This window comes from Ovis aries, chromosome 10, assembly GCF_016772045.2.
Source record: "Ovis aries strain OAR_USU_Benz2616 breed Rambouillet chromosome 10, ARS-UI_Ramb_v3.0, whole genome shotgun sequence".
In the NCBI taxonomy this organism is placed as follows: Eukaryota; Metazoa; Chordata; class Mammalia; order Artiodactyla; family Bovidae; genus Ovis; species Ovis aries.
Window position 1 is genome coordinate 32,104,812 of NC_056063.1, and position 25,565 is coordinate 32,130,376.

General features: G+C 38.1%; 1 protein-coding gene across 13 annotated transcripts in view; it reads right to left on the reverse strand.

The window, feature by feature from the left end:
* Positions 1-4,717: 4,717 nt before the first annotated feature.
* The window catches only part of PAN3 (poly(A) specific ribonuclease subunit PAN3), a 122,862-nt gene continuing 102,014 nt past the window's right edge, over positions 4,718-25,565 (reverse strand). For 9 of the 13 annotated variants that reach the window (XM_060394475.1, XM_060394473.1, XM_042254852.1 and 6 more), the window contains 7 exons: positions 24,776-24,941; positions 23,573-23,663; positions 18,958-19,097; positions 16,324-16,453; positions 15,555-15,619; positions 10,058-10,196; positions 4,718-7,686 (listed from right to left, as the gene is read on the reverse strand). In XM_060394475.1, the coding sequence (XP_060250458.1) occupies positions 7,546-7,686; positions 10,058-10,196; positions 15,555-15,619; positions 16,324-16,453; positions 18,958-19,097; positions 23,573-23,663; positions 24,776-24,941 (872 nt within the window). In that variant the 3' untranslated portion in view covers positions 4,718-7,545. Of the gene's footprint in view, positions 10,197-15,554; positions 15,620-16,323; positions 16,454-16,617; positions 17,064-18,054; positions 18,136-18,957; positions 19,098-23,572; positions 23,664-24,775; positions 24,942-25,565 lie in introns of those variants that run through there. The other 4 variants (XR_006060977.1, XR_006060976.2, XM_042254854.2 and 1 more) reach the window with 4 other exon arrangements.

The window sequence follows — 25,565 nt, forward strand, 5'->3', positions numbered from 1 at the left end:
CAGAGTGGCTGTATTAACAATCGAGACACGTGAACAGTATAACAAAAGAGAGAAAAATGGTACAGATGAAATTGTTTGCAAAACAGAGATAGAGACACAAACATAGGGAAGAAATGTAAGGACACCAAGCCGGGGGGGAGGGGTGGGGACAAACTGGGTGACTGGGATTGACATATACACACTACTGATACTACATGTAAGAGAACTAACGAGAACCTACTGTAAAGCACCGGGAACTCTGCTCAGCTCTCTGTGATGACCTAAATGGGAAGGAAATCCATAAAAGAGATACGTGTGTGCTGAGTCGCTCGGTCGTGTCTCTTTGTTACCCCATGGACTGTATCCCACCAGGCTCCTCTGTCCATGGGATTCTCCAGGCAAGAATACTGGAGTGGGTTGCCATGCCCTATCCAGAGGAAAAAGAGATACATGTATATATATATAGCTGATTCACTTTGTTGTACAGCTGAAACAGGACACTATAAAGCAACTATACTGCAATAAAATTTTTTTTTAAAAATCTAAGGTGAACACAATCACAAGTAAAATGTACAGACTAAGGGTGAGTGCTGGCTACAGATCAAAGTTCCCTCAATTAAAAATGAGGCAGGCTTTCCCAAACAGTAATATTACCATAATGAAGAATGTGCTTGTAAAAGACGCTTGCTCCTTGGAAGAAGTTATGACCAACCTAGACAACATGTTAAAAAGCAGAGACATTACTTTGCCAACAAAGGTCTGTCTAGTCAAAGCTGTGGTTTTTCCAGTGGTAATGTACAGATGTGAGAGTTGGACAATAAAGAAAGCTGAGTGCCAAAGAATTGATGCTTTTGAACTGTGGTGTTGGAAAAGACTCTTGAGAGTCCCTTGGACTGCAAGGTGATCCAACCAGTCCATCCTAAAGGAAATCAATCCTATTTATTGGAAGCAATGATGCTCAAGCTGAAACGTCAATACTTTGGCACCTGATGCGAAGAACTGACTCATTGGAAAAGACCCTGATCTGGGAAAGATTGAAGGTGGAAGGGGACGACAGAGGGAGTGATGGCTGGATGGCATCACCACTCAATGGACATGAGTCTGAGTAAACTCCAGGAGTTGGTGATGGTTAAGGAGGCCTACTATGTTGCAGTCCATGGGGTCGCAGAGTTGACATGACTGAGCAACTGAACTGAACTGAACCGTGTGTTTATTAGAGGTTGTGTGCAGGAAATCATACAAAATAATTAGGCAAAATCCAGAGACACAAGAATTTCCATAAGAAAAGGACACTAGCTAAGTACTCAACTTTGTTTTGTGGGTTACATCCTAGAAAGAGAAAAAAATTAGAGAATCACTAATAGACATAGAATAAACAATCACGACGTTGTCTTAGTGTTCACACCATCACCTTCCTAATAACACCAGGAGCAAACCAGATTGGAGAAACATTTTCCAGGAAAACAAGCCTACTTTCTTTGGGATAAAAGCAAGAAAGGGGGATAAATGACTAATCTCAATTAGCTGAAGAGGACAAGAAGCATTCTGAGAATCCGAAATCCTTTTAAAATATTACTGGTTTTCTTGAAACAGAAGTCACTCATTTAGGCAAACAATTTGAAGAATGCTCAAGGAATTGGTGTCATGTCATAGTTTAGAAGTTTTCTCATGACTTTTAGAAATTTACAGTACACTTGGGAATAGTTTTTTTTTTTTTTTCTCTTTACTCCAGCAGAAGGATGGCCCAGTAAGGTTTACTGAACCCTTCAGTGTTAAGCATGTTATCAGACTTTTGGGTTCCAAAGGCCAGGAAATGTTTCAACAATCTCCTGGGTTCCAACACAGGAATGACTAGCCTTCTGTTTTTTGAACTCACGACATCTAAGAGAAAACAAACCAAACCAAACCAATTAGATGCCACAAAGAAGGTTCTATTTCTTGATCCGGGTGGGGTAGCAGGCGCACTTATTTTGTGATCACTCACTTGAGCCACCCACTTACTTGCAAACCTGTGTTTGTGAAGTATTCGATAAAAGATATGCAAAAGGAAAAAAAAGATTGACTATCACAACTTTTCACAGAAGAAAAACCCATTTTAAAAAAAGTAAGGGCTTAGCCTCAGACTCTTAACACAGCAAGTGAATTTCTGTGCCAGCAATTATTCCAAGTGCTGAAAAAAAATAAGGAAAACCATTTAATTTTCAGAACCCAACATGATAGGTACCACAGTTTTACCCTTCACATTAATGGGAAAACTGAAGGAATCATGAGAACTTCAAAATCCTCTGGTGACATTCTCCTACCTACCAGCATCTGCACCCACACACCGACTCAAAACACTCGCTGGTGCACTCTGACCCCAACCAAACTCAACCCAAGGGCACTGTGCCAGCACCTCACCACCCCCACCACCCCCACAGGTCATTTCTGTCTTGTATTGGTTTTGTCTGATCTGTGGATAGTGTTCCAGGGAACCCGGGGCACTGCCCTGGACCTTTGGTCTTCTAAGCCCATACGAATTATCTTCGTAATCTCAACCAACCTCAAGACTTGCAATGACATCTATGGGATAATGACATGCAAATTACAGGTATCAACCAGATCTCCCCCCCGACTCTCATGTGAATGCTAAATTGCTGACGTGTGCTCTTGACATTGTGGCCAATCCAAAAGTTAGCCTCAACACTCTCCCAATCCCATGTGAACCTCAGTGTTCCTGCCACTCCCACCCAGTTCCTCCCCCCTGGGACCAGGGCTGGCTCTGCCAGTTCTCCTGTACGCACCACCATGTGGCAGAAGTGACACTGCATGACTCTGAGGCTAACCTGGTGTTAATCTGCTCAACTTGGCAACCTGATCCACATCCTTTATGTTAATCACTTTTGTGTTATTTAATCGCATAATCACTATTACCTCTGAACTACTATATGGAAGTTTCCCTGGTGGCTGCCATGCAGGAGACCAGGGTTCGATCCCTGGGTCAGGAAGATCCCCTGGAGAAGGAAATGGCAACCCACTCCAGTATTCTTACCTGGAGAATTGGGTGGACAGAGGAGCCTGGCGGGCTAGTCCATGGGGTCACAAAGAATCGGACATAACTGAGCAACAAGAGCACAAATACTTGTTGTGGTCAGGATTCTAATAGTTCCTAGAGCAATGCCTGGCATTAACTCCTCACTGACTGGGGGCTTTTTGCAGAAACTAACAGCTGTGGCAGACAATTTTTATTCTGACCGGGCCCAAAATTCATTCTGTTATTTCATTAACACTTTGCAGGTTATTGCATTCAATATAGGAACACCCGACACACCTGTGAAGTCTTCTAATTTTCATGAAACACTGTCTTCAAACTACTCTTCAGTAGAGGCAAAGGAGAATGCATCCCCCAGCACCGGTGAGTCTCATATCCACTTTCTGTATCAGAATCAATCACTAAGGTTTTCTTTTTACTGCTCTGAAGTTCACATCATCTGAATCAGAACTATATTCTGAAGACACTAGTATATATATCGCTCAGCCTATCAGAGAAAGTTCACCAAAAACCTTTTCACTTAAAATTTCTTGATGCACCATTTTTAAGAAGTTTCTGTTTATGATATACACAAGACTGGAACAAAAACCTAATGGAGCAACACGTGAATGATAATAATCCTAAGCTGTACAACGAATCCTGGATCGATTTCAAGCTCTGACAACTTCGCTTGAAGTTGTACAACTTAGTTGTACAACTATGCAACAGTGTTAACTGCATCACTCTCTTCAAAAGAAAAAAACAAGTACTGATAAGTTTCTGGTCAATAATGTCTGAGTAACAAAAGACATATTAATAAATCTTTAGTTAATAATGTGATAACAGGCATTCAATAAAATACAGACAGCCCTCACAGTTACTGTGCTTTCTACAAACTTGAAGTTTGTGTGGCAACTTTGCGTCAAATTAAGTCTAAAGGCACCATTTTTCAACAGCAGTTGCTCACTTCATGGCTTGTGTTGGTAATTCTCTTACCAAACTTCAACCTTTTTCACTCTTACTCTATTTGTTATAGTGATCAGGAATCTCTGCTGTTACTATTGCAAAAAGACTACAACTTGCTGAAGGCTCAGATGATGGCCAGCAAGAGTTTTAAATCAATGTATATACATGTTTTTAGACATAATGCTATTGATAGTGTAAATATAACTTTTATATGCAAGGGGAAACCAAAAAATTCATGCAACTCACTTTATTGCATTTAGTGCAGGGGTCTGAACCCACAGTCTCTCTGAAGTATGCTTACATGTAATGAACAAGTATCTGGTTTCGATGAGTATTAACATTTTGCCATATTTTCATTCTCTACCCTTATATGATGTTTCTGGAGGGAGTGGGAGGCAGGGCACCTTCATCTACACAGTAGACTGAGTCTGAATCAGTGATGAGCTAGGTGTCATTTCTTTCACAGAAGCAGGTCCTCTCCCCTGAACTACACCATGTGCCATGTACTACTCAGAAACATTTGGGTGTAACTGCACATTCTGTAAATGACAAGTACTCCTATCTGCATTTTTAGTGTCTAGAACAGGTCCAAGTTAAGCATTTAACAGATACTTGGTAAATAAATCTGCCACCATTTTATCCAAAGACCAAAAATTCCTCCAAAACACATATGAAATATTCAGCCTTTTAAGTCCTGATCATAAGACAAACATCATCTTGTTAAATGCACTGGTACAAAAAGGGGGGAAAAAAAGGACAATCTTCTCTCTGTAATTCTTTATTAAAAATACTGCTGTACACATAGAGACTGAAAACAGGATTAAAGATGAAATAACCCAGACCGGGGTCATGACGTTAGAACTTAACACACTGGTGCTTTTCAGGGAAGTTGTTGACATCCAAATCATAGAACCAAGGTTGAAGGCAAAAACACAAAGGTGCCCTCAAAAATATTTACAATGAAGTAAACGCGCTGACAGAATTTAAAATAGGTACAAAAAGCTGAAATGACCAATGTTACATGATTTCAAGGGTTGTCCTTTCTGTGCTTTTATATCTGTCATAACAGGAAGGTGTGGGAAGTTTACATCCTTAATTTGAGTACTCTCAGGTATTAAAATCTTCCTATGAATTAAAAAGACTAACTTTTAGACAACCTCTTAAGTGGAGTAACACTATGGAAAAGAGGGCTCCCCAAAAAAACACCTAAGCAGAACTAGTAAGAGTGCTATTGAAAACCATTCCCAATAAAAACTAAATGAAAAATAAATATAAACCAAAGCTTAAAAAAAAAAAGACGTTTACCTGACACCAACTGTTTTCTGGCTGACAATATTTTACTCGTGAAAACATATCAGTTGTCTACCTTTTATATTCAAACCAAGTCCTGAGGTTACTAGGGGCTGAAGCAAACTAGCGTTTTATGACGCAAACACTCTTGGGTTTGTGATTTGAGCCTGCCTTGCAGAGGGAAGTTTGCTGGTCTGTACAGAATGAGAAAATCAAGCCCTATTTTACCCCTGCCCTTCCTTAGCTTTCACATAACATTGGTCCACAAATTAAATTTTCAAAAAGTTCCCAGACCCCAAAACTAAAATAGATGATCCCCTTTCATTTTCAAAGAAAACAATATTGGAAAAAATCTCCAGCCCGCTTATAAATTAAGCATTTCATATTTCTTCTAGAATACAAGTAGTTCTTTTTTGTACAAAAGAATTACAATATGATTTGTCAAAAAACATATAAAAAGACAGCTGCTCTTCCTCAAATACATGAGCTAATAATGATAAAAGACCTTTGCATGTTAATGTCTCCAAGTTCTTGTTCCTTTTACATAAAAAAAGAACATTATGGTGGCAAATGTTAATTATCCTTTGAATAGTGAACATTATGTTCTTTTTAAAATCCATCCTGATCAAATGCAATAATTGATTTCCTTTTTAACTCAACAACTGATGCTACCAAACGTGGACTCAAACACACTTGTTAAAACATGTAAAGCATGTCTCTAGTCTTCAAAGCTTTTGGGTGAAGAGGTGCTTTTTCTTGATGCAAATCTCAAGGCAGAGAAAATCATTTTAAAGCTTATAAAAAGTGGACAGAGAAATATTAAAAACTTCTCTGAAAACTACAAATATGAATAGTTATTAAAATTGAAGACTGTCACATCAGTTGCAAGTGCCTGGAAGTCCCTCCCGACCTTCTGAGTTTCCACATTTCTTCATCGTTGTGTGGTGAGCACCCAGTGCTAGTAAAACATTCAGTGCTGGGAAAGGAGATAAGAGTCTTCATTACTGGTTTTTATGAAAGAAAATTCCTATGTATTTGGCAGTCTTCAGTATCTAAGTACAGGTATTTCATTGACTAGAAATTCCATGAATACCCAAGTTTGGCGACAACTGCACGTCCAAATGTTAAGAAAGTTAAGAGGAGGAAAATTCCAAACTTTTGAGATTGACTGACTCAGGAATACCCCCACAGAGTTATTATTATCAAAAGCACTATGACTTTGGGCTAAGCAGTGACTGCAAAGGCACAGCAGACTGTGATCCTTCCAGATCCAGGCTGTAAGACTTCAGAAAGCTCTCGACGCCAGACCACTGCTGTGTGCAGTTTGTCTTCTGAACAGTGTCTCTGCATCTGTGTCCAGTGTAAAGTACCATAGTAAAGCTGTGGTTCAAAGAACAGAACTTTATACAAAAACAGCAAACTGAAAAGAACCTAAAGCAACAGACTCCTGACCTTCAGGCCTTTAACACAATTTCTTAATGTTCTTTTTCTATTAAAAAAAAAATGGCATAAATGTATCTGATTAGCAGGGGAACACTTTAAAAAAAAAAGAAGGCTCTGGTTGAATCTGGAGCATAGAGTTCTGTATGCTCCTTCAGTGTCTGTCTATCCTCATTCAGAAAGGATTTAAATCAGCAGAGAGGGGAATTCATGCCCAATAATTCACTGATATTTTTCTGTGTTCTTAAAAACAAAACAAAACACACAAAAAAACTCTCAATCTGAACAAACAGTGGGTGGCATACAGAGCTTGCATACAATACTCTTACAAGAACTATGCACTATACTGTACTTCCATGAAATCACTGACCTGGTCCGTTAACGTTATTCAGGGCAACCCCTCCCCAAAAGAGCAAATTCTGCACCCCTCAGTGAACAAAATGTTGCCCAGCTTGGTTTCCCAAAAGTGTCCTTGCAAATAATTTCCCTTAATAAGTATACAACATGGCAAAAGTTCAAAGATCAGAAAAAAGTCTTAAAAAAATTAAAATTAGTGCATATACAAGTGGGGGGAAAAAAAAACAAAAGCTGGAACATCATTCACCTAATGGTGCTCCTTGATCTAAAATAAATTCTTCACAGGTGTGGCCCCGCCGGCAGCCACAGATCGGGGCTGAGGGAGACATTCTTTCTTTCAAGTAACAGCGCACCTGACCCAAGTGCAAGCAGCTCTGCTCATCTTCTGCGTGCTTCCCCGACGTGAGATGAGATGATGAGAACAGTTCAGCTGTAGTGCAATCTGCTATTGGTTAAGCTCCTTGGCCATATCCTGCCTATTGTTTTTTTTTTTTAAGCAAATACTACAACTGACCATTCGCAGCTGCAATCAGTTCTTGAAAAGTATTTTCAAAACATCGCTTTAAGTCACTGTAAGTCACCACAAGAACACTCTTCTCGTCTCTTGAAATGAGGCTTATTTTTTCTGGCACACCAGCATCTAACTGAAACAAACAAGCACACAACATGTAAAGTGTAAGCCTATTTAGGACAACACGTGCACAGTAATATATGAAACATTTTGAATTGTGTCACACCCCTGTAGATAATCGTAAACATTTTACATCACTAGTCAGCAGCACACACTTCAGCTCAGGTGTGTGTTTTAAAAAGACTGCCCTATGTTGCTGCCTGCCTGTCTTTCACGATTAACACTTGGGTGCAATACTTTCCATCCAGTTGATACTCCATAAAATGCAGACTTCAATTATTCCCCCAATATCTTCCAGTCTTTTGGCGTCATGAATTACAGTGCAATGAACATATTTTGGCTACTTAATTTTTTTCTTCTATAGAATTACTTCCCTAGGAGAGATGGGATCAGGAAGTCTGAGGAATTTTATAGCTTAATACATAGAGCCAAACTGCTTTCCAAAGGACACTGAACAGCACAAATTTATGATCTGTACCAATTTACCAGTAACACTGCATCAGATGAGTACCTTGCTATTTTAATTTACTTTTAATGGTTTTTTTTTAACCTTTTTAACTGTTACCAAATGTTTTCATACGTTTACTTCTGTTATTTCCACTTGTGTGAATTCCAGTATATGATCAGTATCAAATCCCTATCTATCAGGATCTGGCAATAATATTTTAATAAGGCCTTTATAAAGCATTAGTAAGAATCCTGAGTTCATCAAATAACTTCTCCTGTTAGGATTTTCACTTTACTTTTGTTAGTTTTCAATGTACCTTTTCCCTTCCCTTTTCATTAATTCATTAAAATGTTTAACACTAATTCTGAAGACAATAGCCTTTCAAATCATTTTACCATCTAATTTCTGTCATTTCCACCAAAATAATCTATGTAAAAATTTAATTTTTATATCACCAAAATGACCATCCATCCCTTCTGATTTATTACACTTTTTCTAAACAAAACATTGTCACATTTTCAGATTTAGGATAAACTTATTTACTTCTATTTTATTTACTCTGAGTTATTTACTCCCAGTTATTTTATGAAATGAAACAATTTTCTCCAAAGCTTCAGTTATCCTAATACTCAATAGGTAATCTTCACCTACAATGTCTGTTCATGGCTTATTCCACAGGCTCTCCCTGTCAGTATTTATTCCAGTTTTACATATTTTTACCCACTGGTGCTTTGATACTACAGACTCTGTTTTCTAAAACCTGGCGGCATTATTCTCCACTTGGTGCTTAAGAAAAATGTTTTCTCCGAGAAAAAGGACAAACGAATAAATATATCATACCAGATTAGCTAAATTATACATACAGTCTTGTTCTGTCTTAATGTAGGTTACTGACAATACTCTCCAAAGCGTTTTAAGGAAATTCAAACATGGCAAAGTATGCTTAAAAATAAAACCCATTTTATCTGGAGGATGAACACACTGTAGCCAACAGATCTAAATCATGGGCCACAGTGGCTAGTTTCTGCTCTTAATCGTTGCAACTTAGGGACAGCTTAGACCACAGGTCAGCAGAAAAGGGCCGGACAGTAAATGCTTTCAATTTCAGGGCCATATATAAGCCTCTGTTTCACATTGTTAGTTGTTTTTACAATCTTTTTAAAACGTGAGAAAAAATTCTTAGCTGGTAGGTTGTCTAAAAACAGGCCAAGGATTTGGTTCACAGGCGGCCAACCCCCGTTTCACATACAAACCTAAACAAAGATGAGGGTTTACCTCTGGAAACCCATTTCTCTCCATGATTACAAGTAGCTCACAAGGAAAATGCATTCCTCCCTTTCTCTGTAAATCTCATGTCTCCTAGCTCTCTCTAAAGCACAAAGCTCACCTCTTAAATAAACATATGACATGCCTCTACCAACATGGTTCATCTAAGCACCTATTGCCCATTTATCACAGCGGGCTCTGCTGGCACTGCGCTCTCAGTTTTAACACTTGACTGACACCTTGAGCTGAGAGCACTCAATGTGACTCACGACTGCAAAGAAAGGAATCCAGCTTTTAAAGATATTTAAACGTAAAAGTATTTTTGTCTTTCCCACTCATGGCCTCATATGTTGAAACAAACTACACCTGGTAAATAAAATACAGTGGGGGTGGGTTGAGGGAAAGAGGCAGTCATTTTGTGACATTTGATCACAACAAAAAGATCCACCATGAAAAATTCTGAAATTACTCATGCAGGTTTTAAAAAATACTCCCATTCTAGAAACTGCTACTTAAGTGGGAACAGCTAATAATTATGAATAACATGCCCTGTATACTACAGCAGAGTACAGAGACCTAACTCCTTACATCTCTCCGTATTTGTACAAGATGCAGCTCTATAAACTGGAGATTATAGCATCATAATCTTCAAAGTCCAGACCCAGATTACCTTGTTAAGACAAGAAATGATATGACTGAGGTCAATCCAAGGAGCACCCGCTTCTGTCACCTGATGAAAAAGATGATCCCTAAAGAGCTTCAACAGGTACCGGTCTCCCGTCTCCGACCAGGTAGGATCCTTCTGAAACCTGAGGGAAGGGAATATTAAGCTCAATAACTCATGCTTATACCACAAAGCTGTATGTTTATACTTCAGACTCAAAACCAGTTTTATTGTTGTCTACAATCAACCAGAAAGTAGGGTCTGTGTGTAGCTTTTTTCAATCTAATTTTTATGTCCAGAGTGCCCATAGATTTTTAAAAATAATCTCACTGAACATGAAGTACATGAATACCATTTTCTACTTATCAAAGCAATCACTCCCTTACATACTCCTACTTCACAATGCCTTTCTCACTTAGGCCCCTACCATTAGATAACATGGGGAAGAAAGCAAATGACCTCTCTCTATAGGGTAGAGAGAGATGTCAGACATATCTTCTGCTTTTCTGGGGGCATAAAACAGGGAAATGTTTAGGACTGAACAAAATGGGGTAGATACTGGTATCCTACCATCATGTGATGATGTGAAAGTGAGTGGCAAAGAGCTGGAAAACTGGCCAGATGGTCACTGTTTTCAGTGACCTATGAAACATACAGGTTACAGAAAGCTACAACTACATATGGAGAGAATGCCATTTAAAAACAGGGACACAGTATAGACCAGAAACAGAATTCACCTGGGAAGCCAAGGAAGGCTTTCCAGACAGGGAATGGGTGCTCTCCCCAAGGAAGCATGCCTCTTGGTCAGAGGCCTCAGTATGTGCAAGGGACAGAGCAAGGAGCACCTAAACAAGAAAAGACAAGTGAGGCTGGATGGCGTTGGGGGAGAAAAGAGATCAGAGTGCAGGACCCGAGTGAGGACAAGGAGGGGTACAAGAAAAGATGGGCAGACAGCACAAGAGGCAAGGAGGAAATTAAAAGAAAAAAAAAAGGCAGATCTGAAGCAAGGATGAAAAGAGAGGGGTCAGGCCATGCAGCCTTAGATCACATGTGAAAATGAGGTCTGCATTCTGAGAACAAAGAGGGAAGCCCCCACAGTCATGTGTCTGCTTTATTAAGATCACTTCAGGGTCTTTCAATTAAAAGCTGATTAAACACACCCATTTATCTCTGTTCTTTTCAAAATCCCAGCCAACTGACAGTAAGCGTCTAAGAAAGCATATAGACACACAAGGACAAAGGGATCAGAAACAACAGGAGACAAAAAACAGTCACAAAAATTAAAAAGGTGAAAAGCAGACAGGTAAGCGGCATGACTTAGCAGATCAGAAAAAAAAAAAAGAGCTCTAATGCTTTGTGGGGTGCTTGAAGGTGAAGTCATTAGTGGGATTTCCTATGAGATACTGTAGGGGACAAAATAAAAGTTAAATAAAAATTTTAAAAACCCACTCAGTAAAAACCTATAATTGACAGCCTCAGAGAAAAATGAATTAAATGCTGTAAGACAGAAATATTCAGAAAGCAGAAGGTTTTTGGAAATTTAAAATATAGCAGAAATTTTAAAAATTTAAAGGATTAGGGAAAAAACTCCTTAATTTTAGACCAAGTAAGTTGAGATTATTGCCTAGAAAGCACAAATTTAAAGCATTAGGAAAAAACACTTTAACTTCAGACAAAATAAGTTGAGATTCTTGGCTACAAAGCACAACACTAAGACACAATGTGGAAAACAAGAGAATATTAGAAAATCAATTGCAAAGGTCTAACATTTAAGCAGTGCGAATTCCAGAAAGGGGTTTGAAAAGAAACAGTAAGACAACTTCCAAGAACTAAAAGATATAAATTCCCAAGGTTAAAAGGCCCATCTGTTGACTCATCAGAATGAATCAAAAACTCACCACCACAGCACATCGCTGTGAATTTCTGCACATCAATGATTTTTAAAAGGGGCGGGGGGGCAGGAGAGTTGTCCTAAAAGCATGGGGATGAAGAAAAACTTGGAAAGAAAATGGCTTTGAGTCTATCTATAAGTTAAAAGACAATAAATGGAGCAGTGCTTCAAATTCTGAAAGAAACTATCATTACTATTACTGAACTATGCATTAGAGGTACTAACACAGTCACTCAAGAGACATCAAAAGTACAGAAGTGAGAAGGGAGGAAATATGACTATCATTATATAAAGACACGACTGAGAAACCCAGAAGAATCTACTGAAAAATTACCCAAACACTAGAAGTCCCACACTACAAAATTTATAGAAATCAATCATTTTCACATACACTGGATAACAAAGAATCTAAGAAGACAGAATGGAGAAAATTCCCATTGATAACAGCAACAAGAAAAAACACCTAAGAATAAACTTAGTGTATTGTAACTATATGAAGAACAACATAAACTCTGAAGGATACTAAAGCAGACATCAGCAAATACAGTGACATGCCATTATCTTGGTGAAGGTAACTCCACATCTAAAAAACACAAATGCTCCTTAAGCTTACTAATAAATTTAATAGAACCAATAAAACGGAGATAAGAAAGAGCTAACACTAGTAGATTTTAAATGTCACTCATTAAGATAGTGTGAAAGCTGCTGCCTTAATAAACCAGTGGGAAAAGCTAGACTATGCAATAAATAGCTTTTGGACCACTGTGGGTGGTGGGGGTGGTGGTGAATTCATACCTTACATCCTATATAAATTCCAAATATATAAAAAATTTTAATATAAAAAAATGAAACCTTAAGTAGTCTAGAAAATACTTGATGATCCCTTCATAAGATCATCTTAAGAGTAGAAATGCTAACTTTCTGACCATGACTCAAAATCCAGAAGCAAAAAGTACATTTGATCAATTCAACTACTATAAAAACATCTGTATGGGAAAAAATTGAGCAGAGTCAAAAGAAAGATGACAAACTTAAAAGAAAGGATCACAAAGGTCAGATCCCTCTGGCTCCTACATAGCAAAAAGACAGAAAATGCAGCTGGAAATAAAGATGCGAAAAGGACTAGACAGAAAGAAAAGGAAACAAATGAATCAGAAAGATAGGCAACATACTGATTATTGAGTAAATACCAAAAAACCTGCACTGAGATTCAATTTTTTATCTATCAGGTTGTCAAAAACCCAGAAGTTCAGAAAAAGTATTGCTAGTGAAAGACTCTCATGCACTGTACACTGGTAAATTCTTCTAACAGTTATCAAATTACAGTCACCAATTCCAGCAGGTACTGATCTCACAATCAGAGTTGGACCTATACTTTTACACACACAAAATTAAGTATGCTTAAGTCAGTCCCTACAGAACTGCTTACTAGCAAAAAGGCTGAGAACAACTCAAAAGGCCATTGATAAGGAACTGGAGAGACAAATCACAGAGCATCCACATGATGGACTATTACACGGCCACTGACCATGAGCAAGCACGGCACTGTGGTTAAGACAGCACAGACTCTGGAGCCACATGTTGTCCAGACTCAAGTCCTGACTTTATGTGTGACCCCAGAGGCTTTTAACCTCTCTATGCTTCAGTCTCTCTATTAAAAGGGAATACTGAAGTATCCGCACTACAGGCTGTTACTAAGATTCAGTTAGGTCATGTTTGCTAACTACTGAGAAGATTGCTGGGCGTACACTAAACGTACCTGTACAAAGATTTCCGAAATACACTGTTATGAGAAAACATACTGTCATGTGCAATATACAGACCACTGTACATAACTTACAGTTTGTACATATTTTAAAGTAGAGTGGTGATAAGAATATACAGTTGTTAACTCAGGGAATATGTACAAGAGATTAATAAAGGCTGGTAGGAGGAGTGGAGAGACTGGGGGTGTCAGGTATGAAAGGTTTTTCACTGCAAACCTTTTCTACTTTTAAAGAAACTGGTCCATACACACTATACTCAAAAGACTTCATTAATAAAAAGAATTTTCTGAGGACATATACCCAATCATACTATCAATAAGGTATGAAAGCAAAGATATTTTTAGACTTCCAAACACTGGGAAAAACTCCCCTTTCTCAGGAAGCTACAGAAGGATGTGATTTATTAAAGCAGAAGAGTAAACCAATGCAAAAAGCAAGAAACAGGGTGTTCAACACAGAGGTGGGACAAAAAGAGGGAGAGCTCCCAGGGCAAGAGTGAAGGGAAGCCCGGGGTCTCAGCTGAGGGCGTGAGCATGCTGGAAGGCAACTAGCCCCGAGAGGGGCAGAGGGCAGAGGCCCTGGGGGTAATTTTTCTAATGGGGAGGAAAAAAGAAACTGAGAGGTTATTACTCATTTTGGGCCATATGGAAGGGTGTTTTATATCCGGCAGGGAGTTTAGAATGAACTGGTGGTAAATATTTTTCACTTGGTTAGTTTTCTACATATGACAAGTATTCACACCAGGAGAAAAAAATTAAAAAAACAAAATACAAAATAAAGGAAATGTAGTCATGATTTACTGTGTGGTGAAGCTACAGACAGTATTTACCTGGCTCTAATAATGTCAACACTGAATGCTCATCTCAATATTCAGGGGTTAAGTGGTACAGTGTGTGTGTGTGTGTGTTTAGTTAAGGGAAAGGTGTATGAGAAATACAGCCTCACCTGCCACAGGACTGAGCTATACACTGAAGAAAAACTGAAACACTGAAGAAAAATCAAGAAACAGCACTTAAGCACGTATTTTTAAATAAAGAGAGAAATGCCAGAAGAAGCAATTAAAAACTTTTAAAATGGTTCAACATATGACCACATTCTCTTTATTTAGAAAAATCGCTAGGGAAAATGCTAACTGAATCTTTTAACTTTGAAGAAAGGTATGTGATTTAAATTTTGTGGTCAAAAAAACCCCCTCAAGCAATGGTATTTATCTACCACCTATCTCTATGAACAGCAGTTAACAATCCTGAAATGTAACTTGTACCACAGTCACCAACCTTGTCTTTAGGACAGGTATGAGGCATAAACATCAACCTTGCTTCTTTCTTGAACATACAATTAACTTTAACTCACAAACAAGGCAGAACTAAACAATAATGTAAGATAGTGATGCCTTTCCAGTGTCACTCAGGTGACAGCTACAAACAATGCACTTTAATAGAAGGTAAGAGGCCTGAAACAATCAGAAGTATCAAAAAGATCCAATCTGACTGTGGTAAAAGGAACAGGCTTCAGAAAGCACATGGGGAGAGGCAGCACTGACAGGCAGAAAATGTTCCCTCAAAGGCAAACCACAACAGAGGTTTTTAACACAGTGTATTGTGTGTGTGTGTGTGTGTGTGTGTCTGTCTCTCTGTGTGCATGTATAATCCCTAAGGAAAATCACAACCAGGGCTGTGGTTAAAAATACTACCCTAAAGGCTAACAACAGGCTTAAAAGGTCACTTTACATGAGAATTCTTCTCTTTTCCCAAATAAAATCAGTAAGAATAAGGTATACTCATTCTGGTTATGCAAAACAGTGCCCTTGATTGAAATCATGATGTAAAATACTGTAAATCCTTACTCCGGCCTCTCATTGATTGTTCCCAATTTTGCTAGAAGCCTAAACAGTCTTCCATTTTGAACCTCCTATAAAACATTTTAAAAAGAGAAAGAATATTAATGTTCCAGCTAACTGAATATAAAAGCAAACGTTTATAAAACTGGTATCCTGTACCAATATTTGCTTTAAACCATAAACCCTAATATTCCCACCTTTTGGTTATACTTTTGAATATAACATGTTCTTTTCATATACTGTAATACTCAAGAAGATTATGCAATTGTCCCTTTTTTATTGGATTATAGTTTTTGTGTTACTTTCACTGTATAGCAAAGTGATTCAGTTACACATATACATGTATTCATTGTTTTTTCAGATTTTTCTCATATAGGTTATCAGACTAGAGTAGTTTCCTGTGCTACACAGTACACCCTGTTGGTTATCTATCTTATATACAGTAGGGTGTATGTATTAATCACAAGCCTGTGATTTATTCTTCCCCCACTGAAGCTGTCTACTACTAAGATTGCATATTAAAAAAAAAAATCAAGATTGTATCTCAAGACTGTAGCAAAACCATGAATGAAAAAAAAAAAAAAAGACAAATGCCCAGAGGACCAGAGAAATCAAAACACTAAACACTAAGTTTGGACAAAAATATCTGCAGTCTTAGCCAGCAGAGTGCTATATCCAGCAGAGTACTATATCCAGCACAGTAATTACTCTGTTTTACATCTACTGATAGACACAGATGCAGGTGCGTACACAGTCCTTTAACTACACACTTTACCTTTGCAAGGTCTTCCTCTATGACATCATTTCTCATTTGAGCAGCATCCAATTGAGTATAAAATCGAGCACCAATCATGGGCATGATGTCATTTACACTTCGCATCCTGTTTTGGTCAGTCAACAAATATCTAACCAAAATAGAGAAGGATCACTTGAATGCCAAACACGCAGTTTACAGAACAACACAACCCACAAGCACACAGGGACTGCTGCCACCAGCATGTTAGTGTACACAATTTCCAAATTTCTTTGTCATGCAAGTCGAGTTCATTTTTTAAGCTTAATGATTGTATTTCTTTTCTCTGGAAAACTTTAAGAGCCAATGGAAAAAACTGTAAAAACGTCTCTGTCTCTAAATCTTTTACTACTATGAAAATGAGAAAGGAAAGCTGGGTATAGAGTTACACTTACCATATTTCCATTCTCAAACCCTTCTTCAACAATAGTGGGAGATGAAAAGATCCAAAGGTTTTGGGAGAGGTGGTTGTAGGTGGGGAAATTTTTCCATTGGTCTTCAAAAATAGTTTTTAAACTAAAAACTCAGCCTTTCATTTTGGTAAGGGAAACAAGCTTCAGTGTTTTAGGAAGCTGTCTCCTGCTCTGTGACTTCATTCACCAGCTGTCATGGTGTTTTTATTTCTGAGAAATCTCCATGCACTAACACACATCAGGAAAAAGAACAGCTTCTTCTACCATCATAACTAAGGCAGAAAAATACTACACGTCTCAAACGGCTACCTGTCGGAACACAATGATTATTGATCATTTAGTATTAGTATTCTGACAGGTCAGCCGTGTCCTAACCATTCCTAACAAAGCAGCTTCTAACTCTTCTGCGCTCTGCTTATAATTATACCTATTTTCTCCATAGGACTTGTCTCTGTCTTGCAAACATCTTACTTGTTGACGAGTTTATTAACTCCTCCCCATTATAATGGGGGGAAGCTCCAGAAGACGGGGGATTCTGTTCATCTTATACAAAGTAGCTTCAGCAACTGACACAGAGTTAGGCATTCTTTTGTTGAATAAATGAACAGTTATAAACTCATGTGGACAATCTATGTCTTAGCCATTCATCTGAAATTACTGACCTATTTATATCTAACTACTCACACTTGAAGTTATTATAAGCTATGTGACTTTGGCAAGTTATTTTATAGCTCCCAGCCTCAGTTTTGACATCTTTAAAACGGAGCTAGTAATGGTACCTAATATAAAGGGTTATTGGGAGAATTAGGTGAATTAATTCATAATTCACATCAATCAGCTCAAAAGTACATGATACATAGTTTACTGCTCTGTAAATTTTGATTACTGGTTAGTATGAAAGTATGACTTTTTTGTTTATTCATTTTTTATTAAGGAAAATTTCAAACATTTATAGGAGAGAGAAGAGTATGATGAATCTTCATGTACCCATTACCCAGTTTCAGTAATTATTAACTTACGGCCAATTTATTACACTTATATCCTTTACTCTCACTTTTATAAAAAGGGAAAATTATAACTTGAGATTATTTAAAATATCCTAGGTGTTGCAAGCTATGGCTAGAAATCACTGCTGTGATATATATGAAACAAATATTTTTACTTAAGAGAAATCATCTTAGTTGATCATCAGAGGAACCAGGTAACCACTGGCTCCAGTGCTCTGTCACAAGCAGGACACTTAGGCCAGTGTAACAAAGCACAGGTGGGCAGCCCCATCCTCCGTCCCTCAGTTCCATACCACAGGGCTAGTCCAAAAAGAAACGGGATCATCCAGGGTTACACAGAAAGATCAGAAGGAACAGCTGGAAGCTAAAAGAGACTGAAAAGGATCAATAAGCTCTAATTGCTTCTAGAACATCATAAAAAAAAAAAAAATTTCAGAGGAGACTTCCTAGCATCTATTCTCCTGAATCATTTAAAATAAGAGTTCTGGTTGTCCCCCCTCCAGAATCCCCGATGTCAGACGCATCTTATAGACCATCGTGACAGCAGTCCACAGTGGACTGGGCTTCTCTTAAGCCCCAGTCTTTTCAGACGTACAATCAAGGATTTCCTGGAGTATAAAGACACTGGGGGAGAAGCACAGGGACCCTGACACACATACTCTCTGAAACAGGGGTATGGGCCACACACCACACAACTGGGCTGCAGATGGGGTTATTTCTGACAGCTCTTACAAAGATACTGACCACTCTGGAGAATAGCACTGTCTAATGGACTTTCTGAGATGATGCAAATGTTCCATGTCCACACTGTCCAGTATATGAGCCAGAAGGTACATGCAGCTTCTAAGCTCTTAAGATGTACGTGGTGCAACTGAGGAACTGAATTGTTTCAATTTTATTTAACTGTAATTCATTTAAATTTAAAAGGTCATATGTAGCTCATAGATACTAATGCAGCTCTAGGGGGGTCTACCCTTTGGAGAAATGTTTAAAACACCAATGACTAATTTAAACACACTGGTTTATGAACTTATTTCAAGAAATACATACTTAGCAATAAAAATAAATTAAAAATTATTTAATTATGTTTGTCCTGATTTTAAATAGTGGAAACTAAAACTCAGTAGAATCACTGTTAAAAGACTGTCATGAAAAATCTCTGTCTTATCTCATAAGATCATTATATTAAAACTTACAAAATCAGATTCTTCAGGTCAGAGGAGTAGTTGATTGTCACCAGTTCCATGGCTTTCTGTAAATTCTCTCGCTGAATTCCTGCCAAAGAGTTGCAAGCCAAAGCCAACACAACTTTTCCTAATGATATCAGATCTGCTTGCTGACATGAAAGAATAAATATAACTTTTAATTTTTCTTTCATAGGTACAAATTTAATACACTGACACTATTGCCTGCATGGAAAAAGCATCTTTACAAAGAAGCTGAAGAACTAAGCACAAGGTTCCTAGATATTGGTGCTCATTAGAATTACCTGGGAGCTTCATTAAAAAGAGACTTTCTGAGCAGCTCTACCCCAGATTCTCACTCAGTAGGTCTGGGAACAGGCCCAACATTTTTAAAGTACCCAGGTAATTCTAATGAAGGTACTTCTAGGGGCTACTTTAAGAAACATTATTCAAAACAATTCATATGCCACCTACAGAACCGCTGCTTTACTGTCCTTTTTTCCCCCTAAATGTTTATACTTAAATAAAGCTCATATTCTTACTATGGCAGGACATTTGAGGCTGGTTACCAAACAGCTGCTTCAGTGATCATCACAGTCACGACAAACACTTTCTTCATTCTCCATGATGCACAAAAGTGAGAGTGTATTTGAAAGGGAAGTAATTCCCTTATTCCAAACACAATGTCCGCAATACCTGATTTCTGAGCACATTCTCTAGACATCAACAATGCTGTAAACCTCCATGACAGTCCATCTGCCCTTGTTTCCAAGCAGACAGGTTTTTACACTATAGTCGATCTCTGAGCTCTGTAACCACCTCATTTCCTACTCATTTTCTTTCTTTGTTTTAAAGATTTCCCTCTTTGAGGCCTTTCTTCCAAAAGAATGTTTAAAAGACAGCTCACTGAATAATAATAATTCTCCTTCTCCTAGAAACAGAATGGTCACCTAAGTGGCCCTGTTTGGCAGGTTAACTATCAGTAATCATATACCTCCAAGACAATGGACAGTTTAGAGTTCAAGGAAATCATTTGAAGTAATTTCTACAGAAAACTCACATAAATCTTCACAATCTGAGATCTCATCTGAATTACTGGATACATGTTTATTCATGGAATAAATAAATATTCCATAGGAGCTTTCAAACCTAGCTTTACAATAAAATTCACCTGAGAAGCACCCCCCCCAAAAAAAAAAATCACCCAGTGGCTATCCTTCCATCCTATTTTGTTGTTGTTAGTCTGGGGTAAGATCTACATATTGGTATTTTTCAAAATTTCGTAAGAGATTCAGATATGCAGCCAGGGTTGAGAGCCACTGGTTTTGTAGAAGTTTATAAATGGTGCTATTTGCAAAACCAGGTGAGTATTTCAAGGCAATTGCTACTGAAACTTTAGGACTACACAGCTATCCTTAACAACATCCTTCCCAAAGAGTAAAAAAATAAAAAGAAATCAAACTCCATAACTAAAATAATATTAAAAAGTTCAAATCTAGCACTGGTGAATCTGATACTCTGAACCGAAAAATTAATTATTAGACAACTCTGAATCGATCAGGAAAAGAGATGCCAAGGATTCATGTCAGAGAAACTGTGTAAAACTCTGTCAGTGGCCGAGTTTGGAGATCAGGCTGGGAGGGCAGGTGCCACAGGAAGGGGCATGAATGCTGTGGCACCATCCTTGCTCTCTGGACCCACAGCCGTGACTGAACTCAGGCAGGACTTCTCTCAGTCTCTCTCCGGATCAATAAAACATTCCAAGTTAGATAAAGGAAATCATAAACATGTGGATCAAGAGAAATCAGTACATGGAAAAGCAAACTGTAGAAGTCTACAAGTGCTTCAATTCAGTGTCATCAGCAAGCAAACTTAAGCTTGTTATTAAGTATTTCAGCAGCATGTAGCAACACACAACATCCCCACCCTCAAATAGCAAAATCTTCAGTTTAGCTCCACCCTGAATCAATGCTACAACTAAATCTCCCACCTAGAGCATCCCCTATTACAAGATAGGAAAACAGGAAAACAAAAGCACAAAATAGCTGAAAGACTATATGGGTTTAAGAAATAAGTCCATCTGACTCTGAGTACATCTGCCACCTTTCTGAAGCTGACTCAAGGTGGAAATACCCACCTAGAAATGAAGTATACACATCACATAATCCAGACTAAATGAGAACAGATTTTTTCAAATAAAAAAGGTTAATGAAGTCCTGCTCGATAGAGACATTGTAATGTCATTAAGCGCTCAGTAACTCTCCTTTCCTTATTCCCAGCTAAATAGTGTTCCGTTTGTTATTTTTGCTTCTTACCTCCATCTGGCTTTCCCCCCATTTGTTGAATTCTGGAGGCTTTCCCCCCAACTCATTTTCAGTTTCTTCCTGATTCTTGACTTCTTGATTTTTCTCTGATTCTATCTATGGCTCTACTTATGTCCATTTTACTGAAAGTCAGTCTCTATTCACGTGTCTGAAACAGACTATGAAAAATAGACTACAAGAAAACAATACACTCCTTTCTCATGTACCCTCTTCTCTGTAAAATCATAAGCCCCCCAACTAGGAACTACCATTAATTCTCTCCTTTACCTTACTTACATAAGCTATATGGAAAATCCATATATACACTCACTTCAAAAAAAAAGAAAGGAAACCTGATACAATCTTTGCCTTTGAAAAATAAAGGGAGGCTGATAACTGGTTGAAAGTAGCCCAAGTTTATGAATGGGGGCAGCTCCTAACCTACCAATCAGTTGGCCCAAATGCTTGTTTTACAGTTGTTTGTTTTGAAACTCTGGAATTGCTTTTTCTTATGAAGCGTGGTTTTCCAAGGTAACTAACGATACAATCCAAAACACAAATAAAGGACATTCGAAAATAAAAAAATGGAAAACACCCCTGCTGTGATACTTACAGAAAAACAAAATCAAACTAGTCTTATCTCTCACTAGAAATTAAAAAGAAAAAGGAAATATTCAGAAGAGAGAGGAATGGAGAGGTACCATGAGGCTGCACATAAACAACACAACACCAGTTCTGTGGACAGAGGGTTTCCTAATACTTGCAATAGAGGCTGATGGCACTGGTTCTAAATAATGTCTAATTTCTCTCCCAAAGTTTAGTATTACTTCCTTGGATATATAAAGATCACTAGCATTTTAACAGTCAATAACCTGTCACTTTCAGAAGCACAAAGATTATGAAGGAAAATTTTCAAAGCCAATTAGTTAGGCACTAAGTATAAGACAGATGATAAGCAGGAAAGTAGATAAGAACCAACCAACCAGGATAAGAAAGAGGGAGCAAATTCCCCTCTGCAGAAGAAAGCTGCTAGCGGTGGGGGTTGGGTGAGGATGGGGGTACTGGAGGGTAGCCAGATTCTTCCACATAGAGCCCACTAGATGGCACTACCAACCAGAACAGCTTGGCAGCTGCTGGGGGTAGGTGGGCCAGAGCAGAGGGGAAGGAAGCTGTGAAGAGGCTGCAAACAACTGAACAGGACGAGAGGAGTCGCTCTAAGTCTGAGGACGGGAGGAGGCGCTCTAAGTCTGAGGACTATGCTGTCCACTGTCCAGCAGCAAAGGAAGAGGTTTAAGCATGAACTGACCAGAATACCACACACTACTTACACTTTAATTCTCATCCTGGCCTTTCCTTTTTGTTCTGAATTTGTCTCAATTTTAATAAAGCAAACTAAAATCTTTCAAAGATTTAAAGAAAAGAAAATGAAATGAGAAGGGCAGTGGGAAGGTAAGGTATTTTCCTTGTTTCTCCATGTAAATAAGAGATTTTGTCTTACATCAAATCTCCCTAAGTTAATAAATGTTCAGAAACACCAAAAACTCCTTACACGACAAAAACAAATACTGTCTTAACATGACAACTGCACATCCTTCAAAAAATATGAATACAAACAGAATGATATGAGATACTGACTTTAAATAGCTATATCACTTGCACAGAGTAAAAAGGCAAAAGCAGCCACACTGAAAGCTACTTGCAGAGGTGGATTCTTACCTATGTCTTGCATTAATCAAGAAATAAGAATGAAATAGCTAAGAACACAATGGAACCTCAGTCCACAATATTACCATAAAGTCAGACTGTAACTGAATTCTGATAATGTACAAGAAGTGAGTGATAGGTTTTGATTAAGGAAAAGAAAAAGAATCCTTTAGAAAATAGCTATACAACACCTTTCCTCTGAAAATAAAAGTTTTGGATTGACAGTGGGACAACTGTAAAAGTAAAAACAACAAGTGTGATTTTAACATACTAAAAAGTGAAAACTAAGTAAAATGTCATTTACTGTATTTCATTCAGCTAGTTAGTGTTCTAATCTATGCTGAGGACAAATTTCCTATTCATAGAAATGTATTTTCACTTGAACAACTAGTCTCTGACACTGTCACTAATTCTATATTACAACTTCTAAGGGCGCTACACTGAACACACCATAGTGATTAAGAAATGCATGTTCCAAGTCTGCATAGAGACCACCCCCAGAATAAACTGAAATCCACATTTAAAACTCTGAAATGCTTTTATTAAAATAAAAAAAAATTATCTTAAAAAAATTCAAGCCTCAAGTTATTAAGTAAATATCCATGTTAATTCTTACTCACCTGGTATTGAGCCATTAATGCCAATGGATTATTATTCTGACTGTTATCAAATGTTAAAACATCAAAAACTCCAACACAATTTACTCGCAACCTTTAAAGATCAGAAAATTCAGAGAGAATAATTAAAACGAGACTTTTGAAAATTTACATGCTAGTGGAAACTGAACATTTCTTATGATACTGGGAAGGATCTCAGCATCCTGGCCAGTCCCTCCACCTGCCCTACCCCCATGTAGCCCCTGCCAGTCACCACGTTAGAGAGAACGTCACAGACTTCAAGTGACAGGCCTTTGGTTGTTGTGAAAGCCAGGAATGGATAAAGCCAGGACTGCAACTTGCGCTTTTTGACTACCAGGTCACTGCTTCTTTTCCCAAAACCTAGCTGCTTCTTTACTAGTTACGCATGAAAAGAGAACCAGTTAGCTTCGTAACAGGTGATGAAGATGTGCCAGGCACATTCAAAGCATTTTACATGTATGTATTAATTTGGTCCTCTCAATAATCTTATGAGGCAGGTACCTTAGAAATATGGAAAAGAGATAACAACAGCACCTGTCTCATAGATTGCTGGACACACAAGTAACTTGCTGTTAGTTAACTAACTAGCAGAGCCAGGACATGAATCCAGGTAATCTGGTACTAAGACCTTGAGCTCCTCATGCTATGCTGCCCAAGACAACTCTCAAAATTTCAACAACTCAAATCAAACGCTGGTGAAGTCAAGGTCTCTGTAAAATCACTGGTCCTCAAAGCATGAAACCCAATCAGCAGCAACAGCATCAATCGCCTGCTTGTTAGAAATGCAAACTCCCAGGCCTTGCCCCAGATTTCACGAATGGGAACTCTGGGGGTGTAGCCCAACAGGCTGTGCTGACTAAGCCTCTCGAGATTATGGGACTTATGTCAAAATCTGAGACTGAGAGATGTACATATGAAACCTGTACTGACACTACTTGACATACCCCCAACCCTAACCATACATACCTCCCAAACCCCTACAAGATCTTGGTTAATAACAAGGCATTCTATTACAAACTCAGCATGTTAAAAAAAAAAAAACTTACAAATGAACTCAAAGTCACAGCAGTTCTTCTGGATGGAATATATGAAAAGGTAGAATTAAAACAAATTTTCATGCTATGTTTACTAAGCTGTCATAGGTTAGATGATTGATAAATAAGCCAGAGTTCAAAATGCCAGTACCTTGTTTTGCCAGTTATCAGAATCTTTGTTGGGTCCATAACGCGACATGCCAAACCTGCTGTATGAATGGTACGCAGTGCAGAACTCAGCTGGACAATATATGCCCAAATAAGAGATTCTGGCAACAATCCAGCATGCTGTCTGGGCAACGGTCCATCATGTTGACCTATAAACACACAAAAAATGGCACCTTTGCGTAATTAACTAAAAGACTAAGACATGCAGATCAAAAAGAATTCAAGAAACAAACCCAAATTTTTTTATGTATGATATTACACCTCAGTATTATACTGCCAGCAGTAGGAGCGCTCTCACTGAGCTTCTCTTTTCTGTGACCACTGTAATTATTGCACAGCAAACAAAAATTATTGAAGTAAGAACTTCTACTTAATTGTGAACCAAGTTCTGATTAAAAACAGGAACTGAAGGGCTTATTTTTCTTAAACTGTGGTTAAACCTTGTCTCTATTGCTGCTCAGGTGTGTGGGAACTATTCTTTCCATGGCTTGAGGGAAACAGAAGTCGCCACCAACATCTCTGTGGAGTGTTTTCTTATTGTCCTTATGCTGCCCAGCCTCTTCTATTACAACCACGTCCAGTTAAAAGAAAACATAAATGTAAAACAGCGAACTTATGCCACTTATGGGTAGTAATGTTGAAACATGAAAATAATCCAGTCTACCATGAAAAGTAATCCTTTTGATTCTATCAACCTTGTAAGAGCTTCTTGATATATTTTCTAGGTTGCTGTTAATCAAGAAAAAAGGGGCCTCATAAATGTAATCTAGATA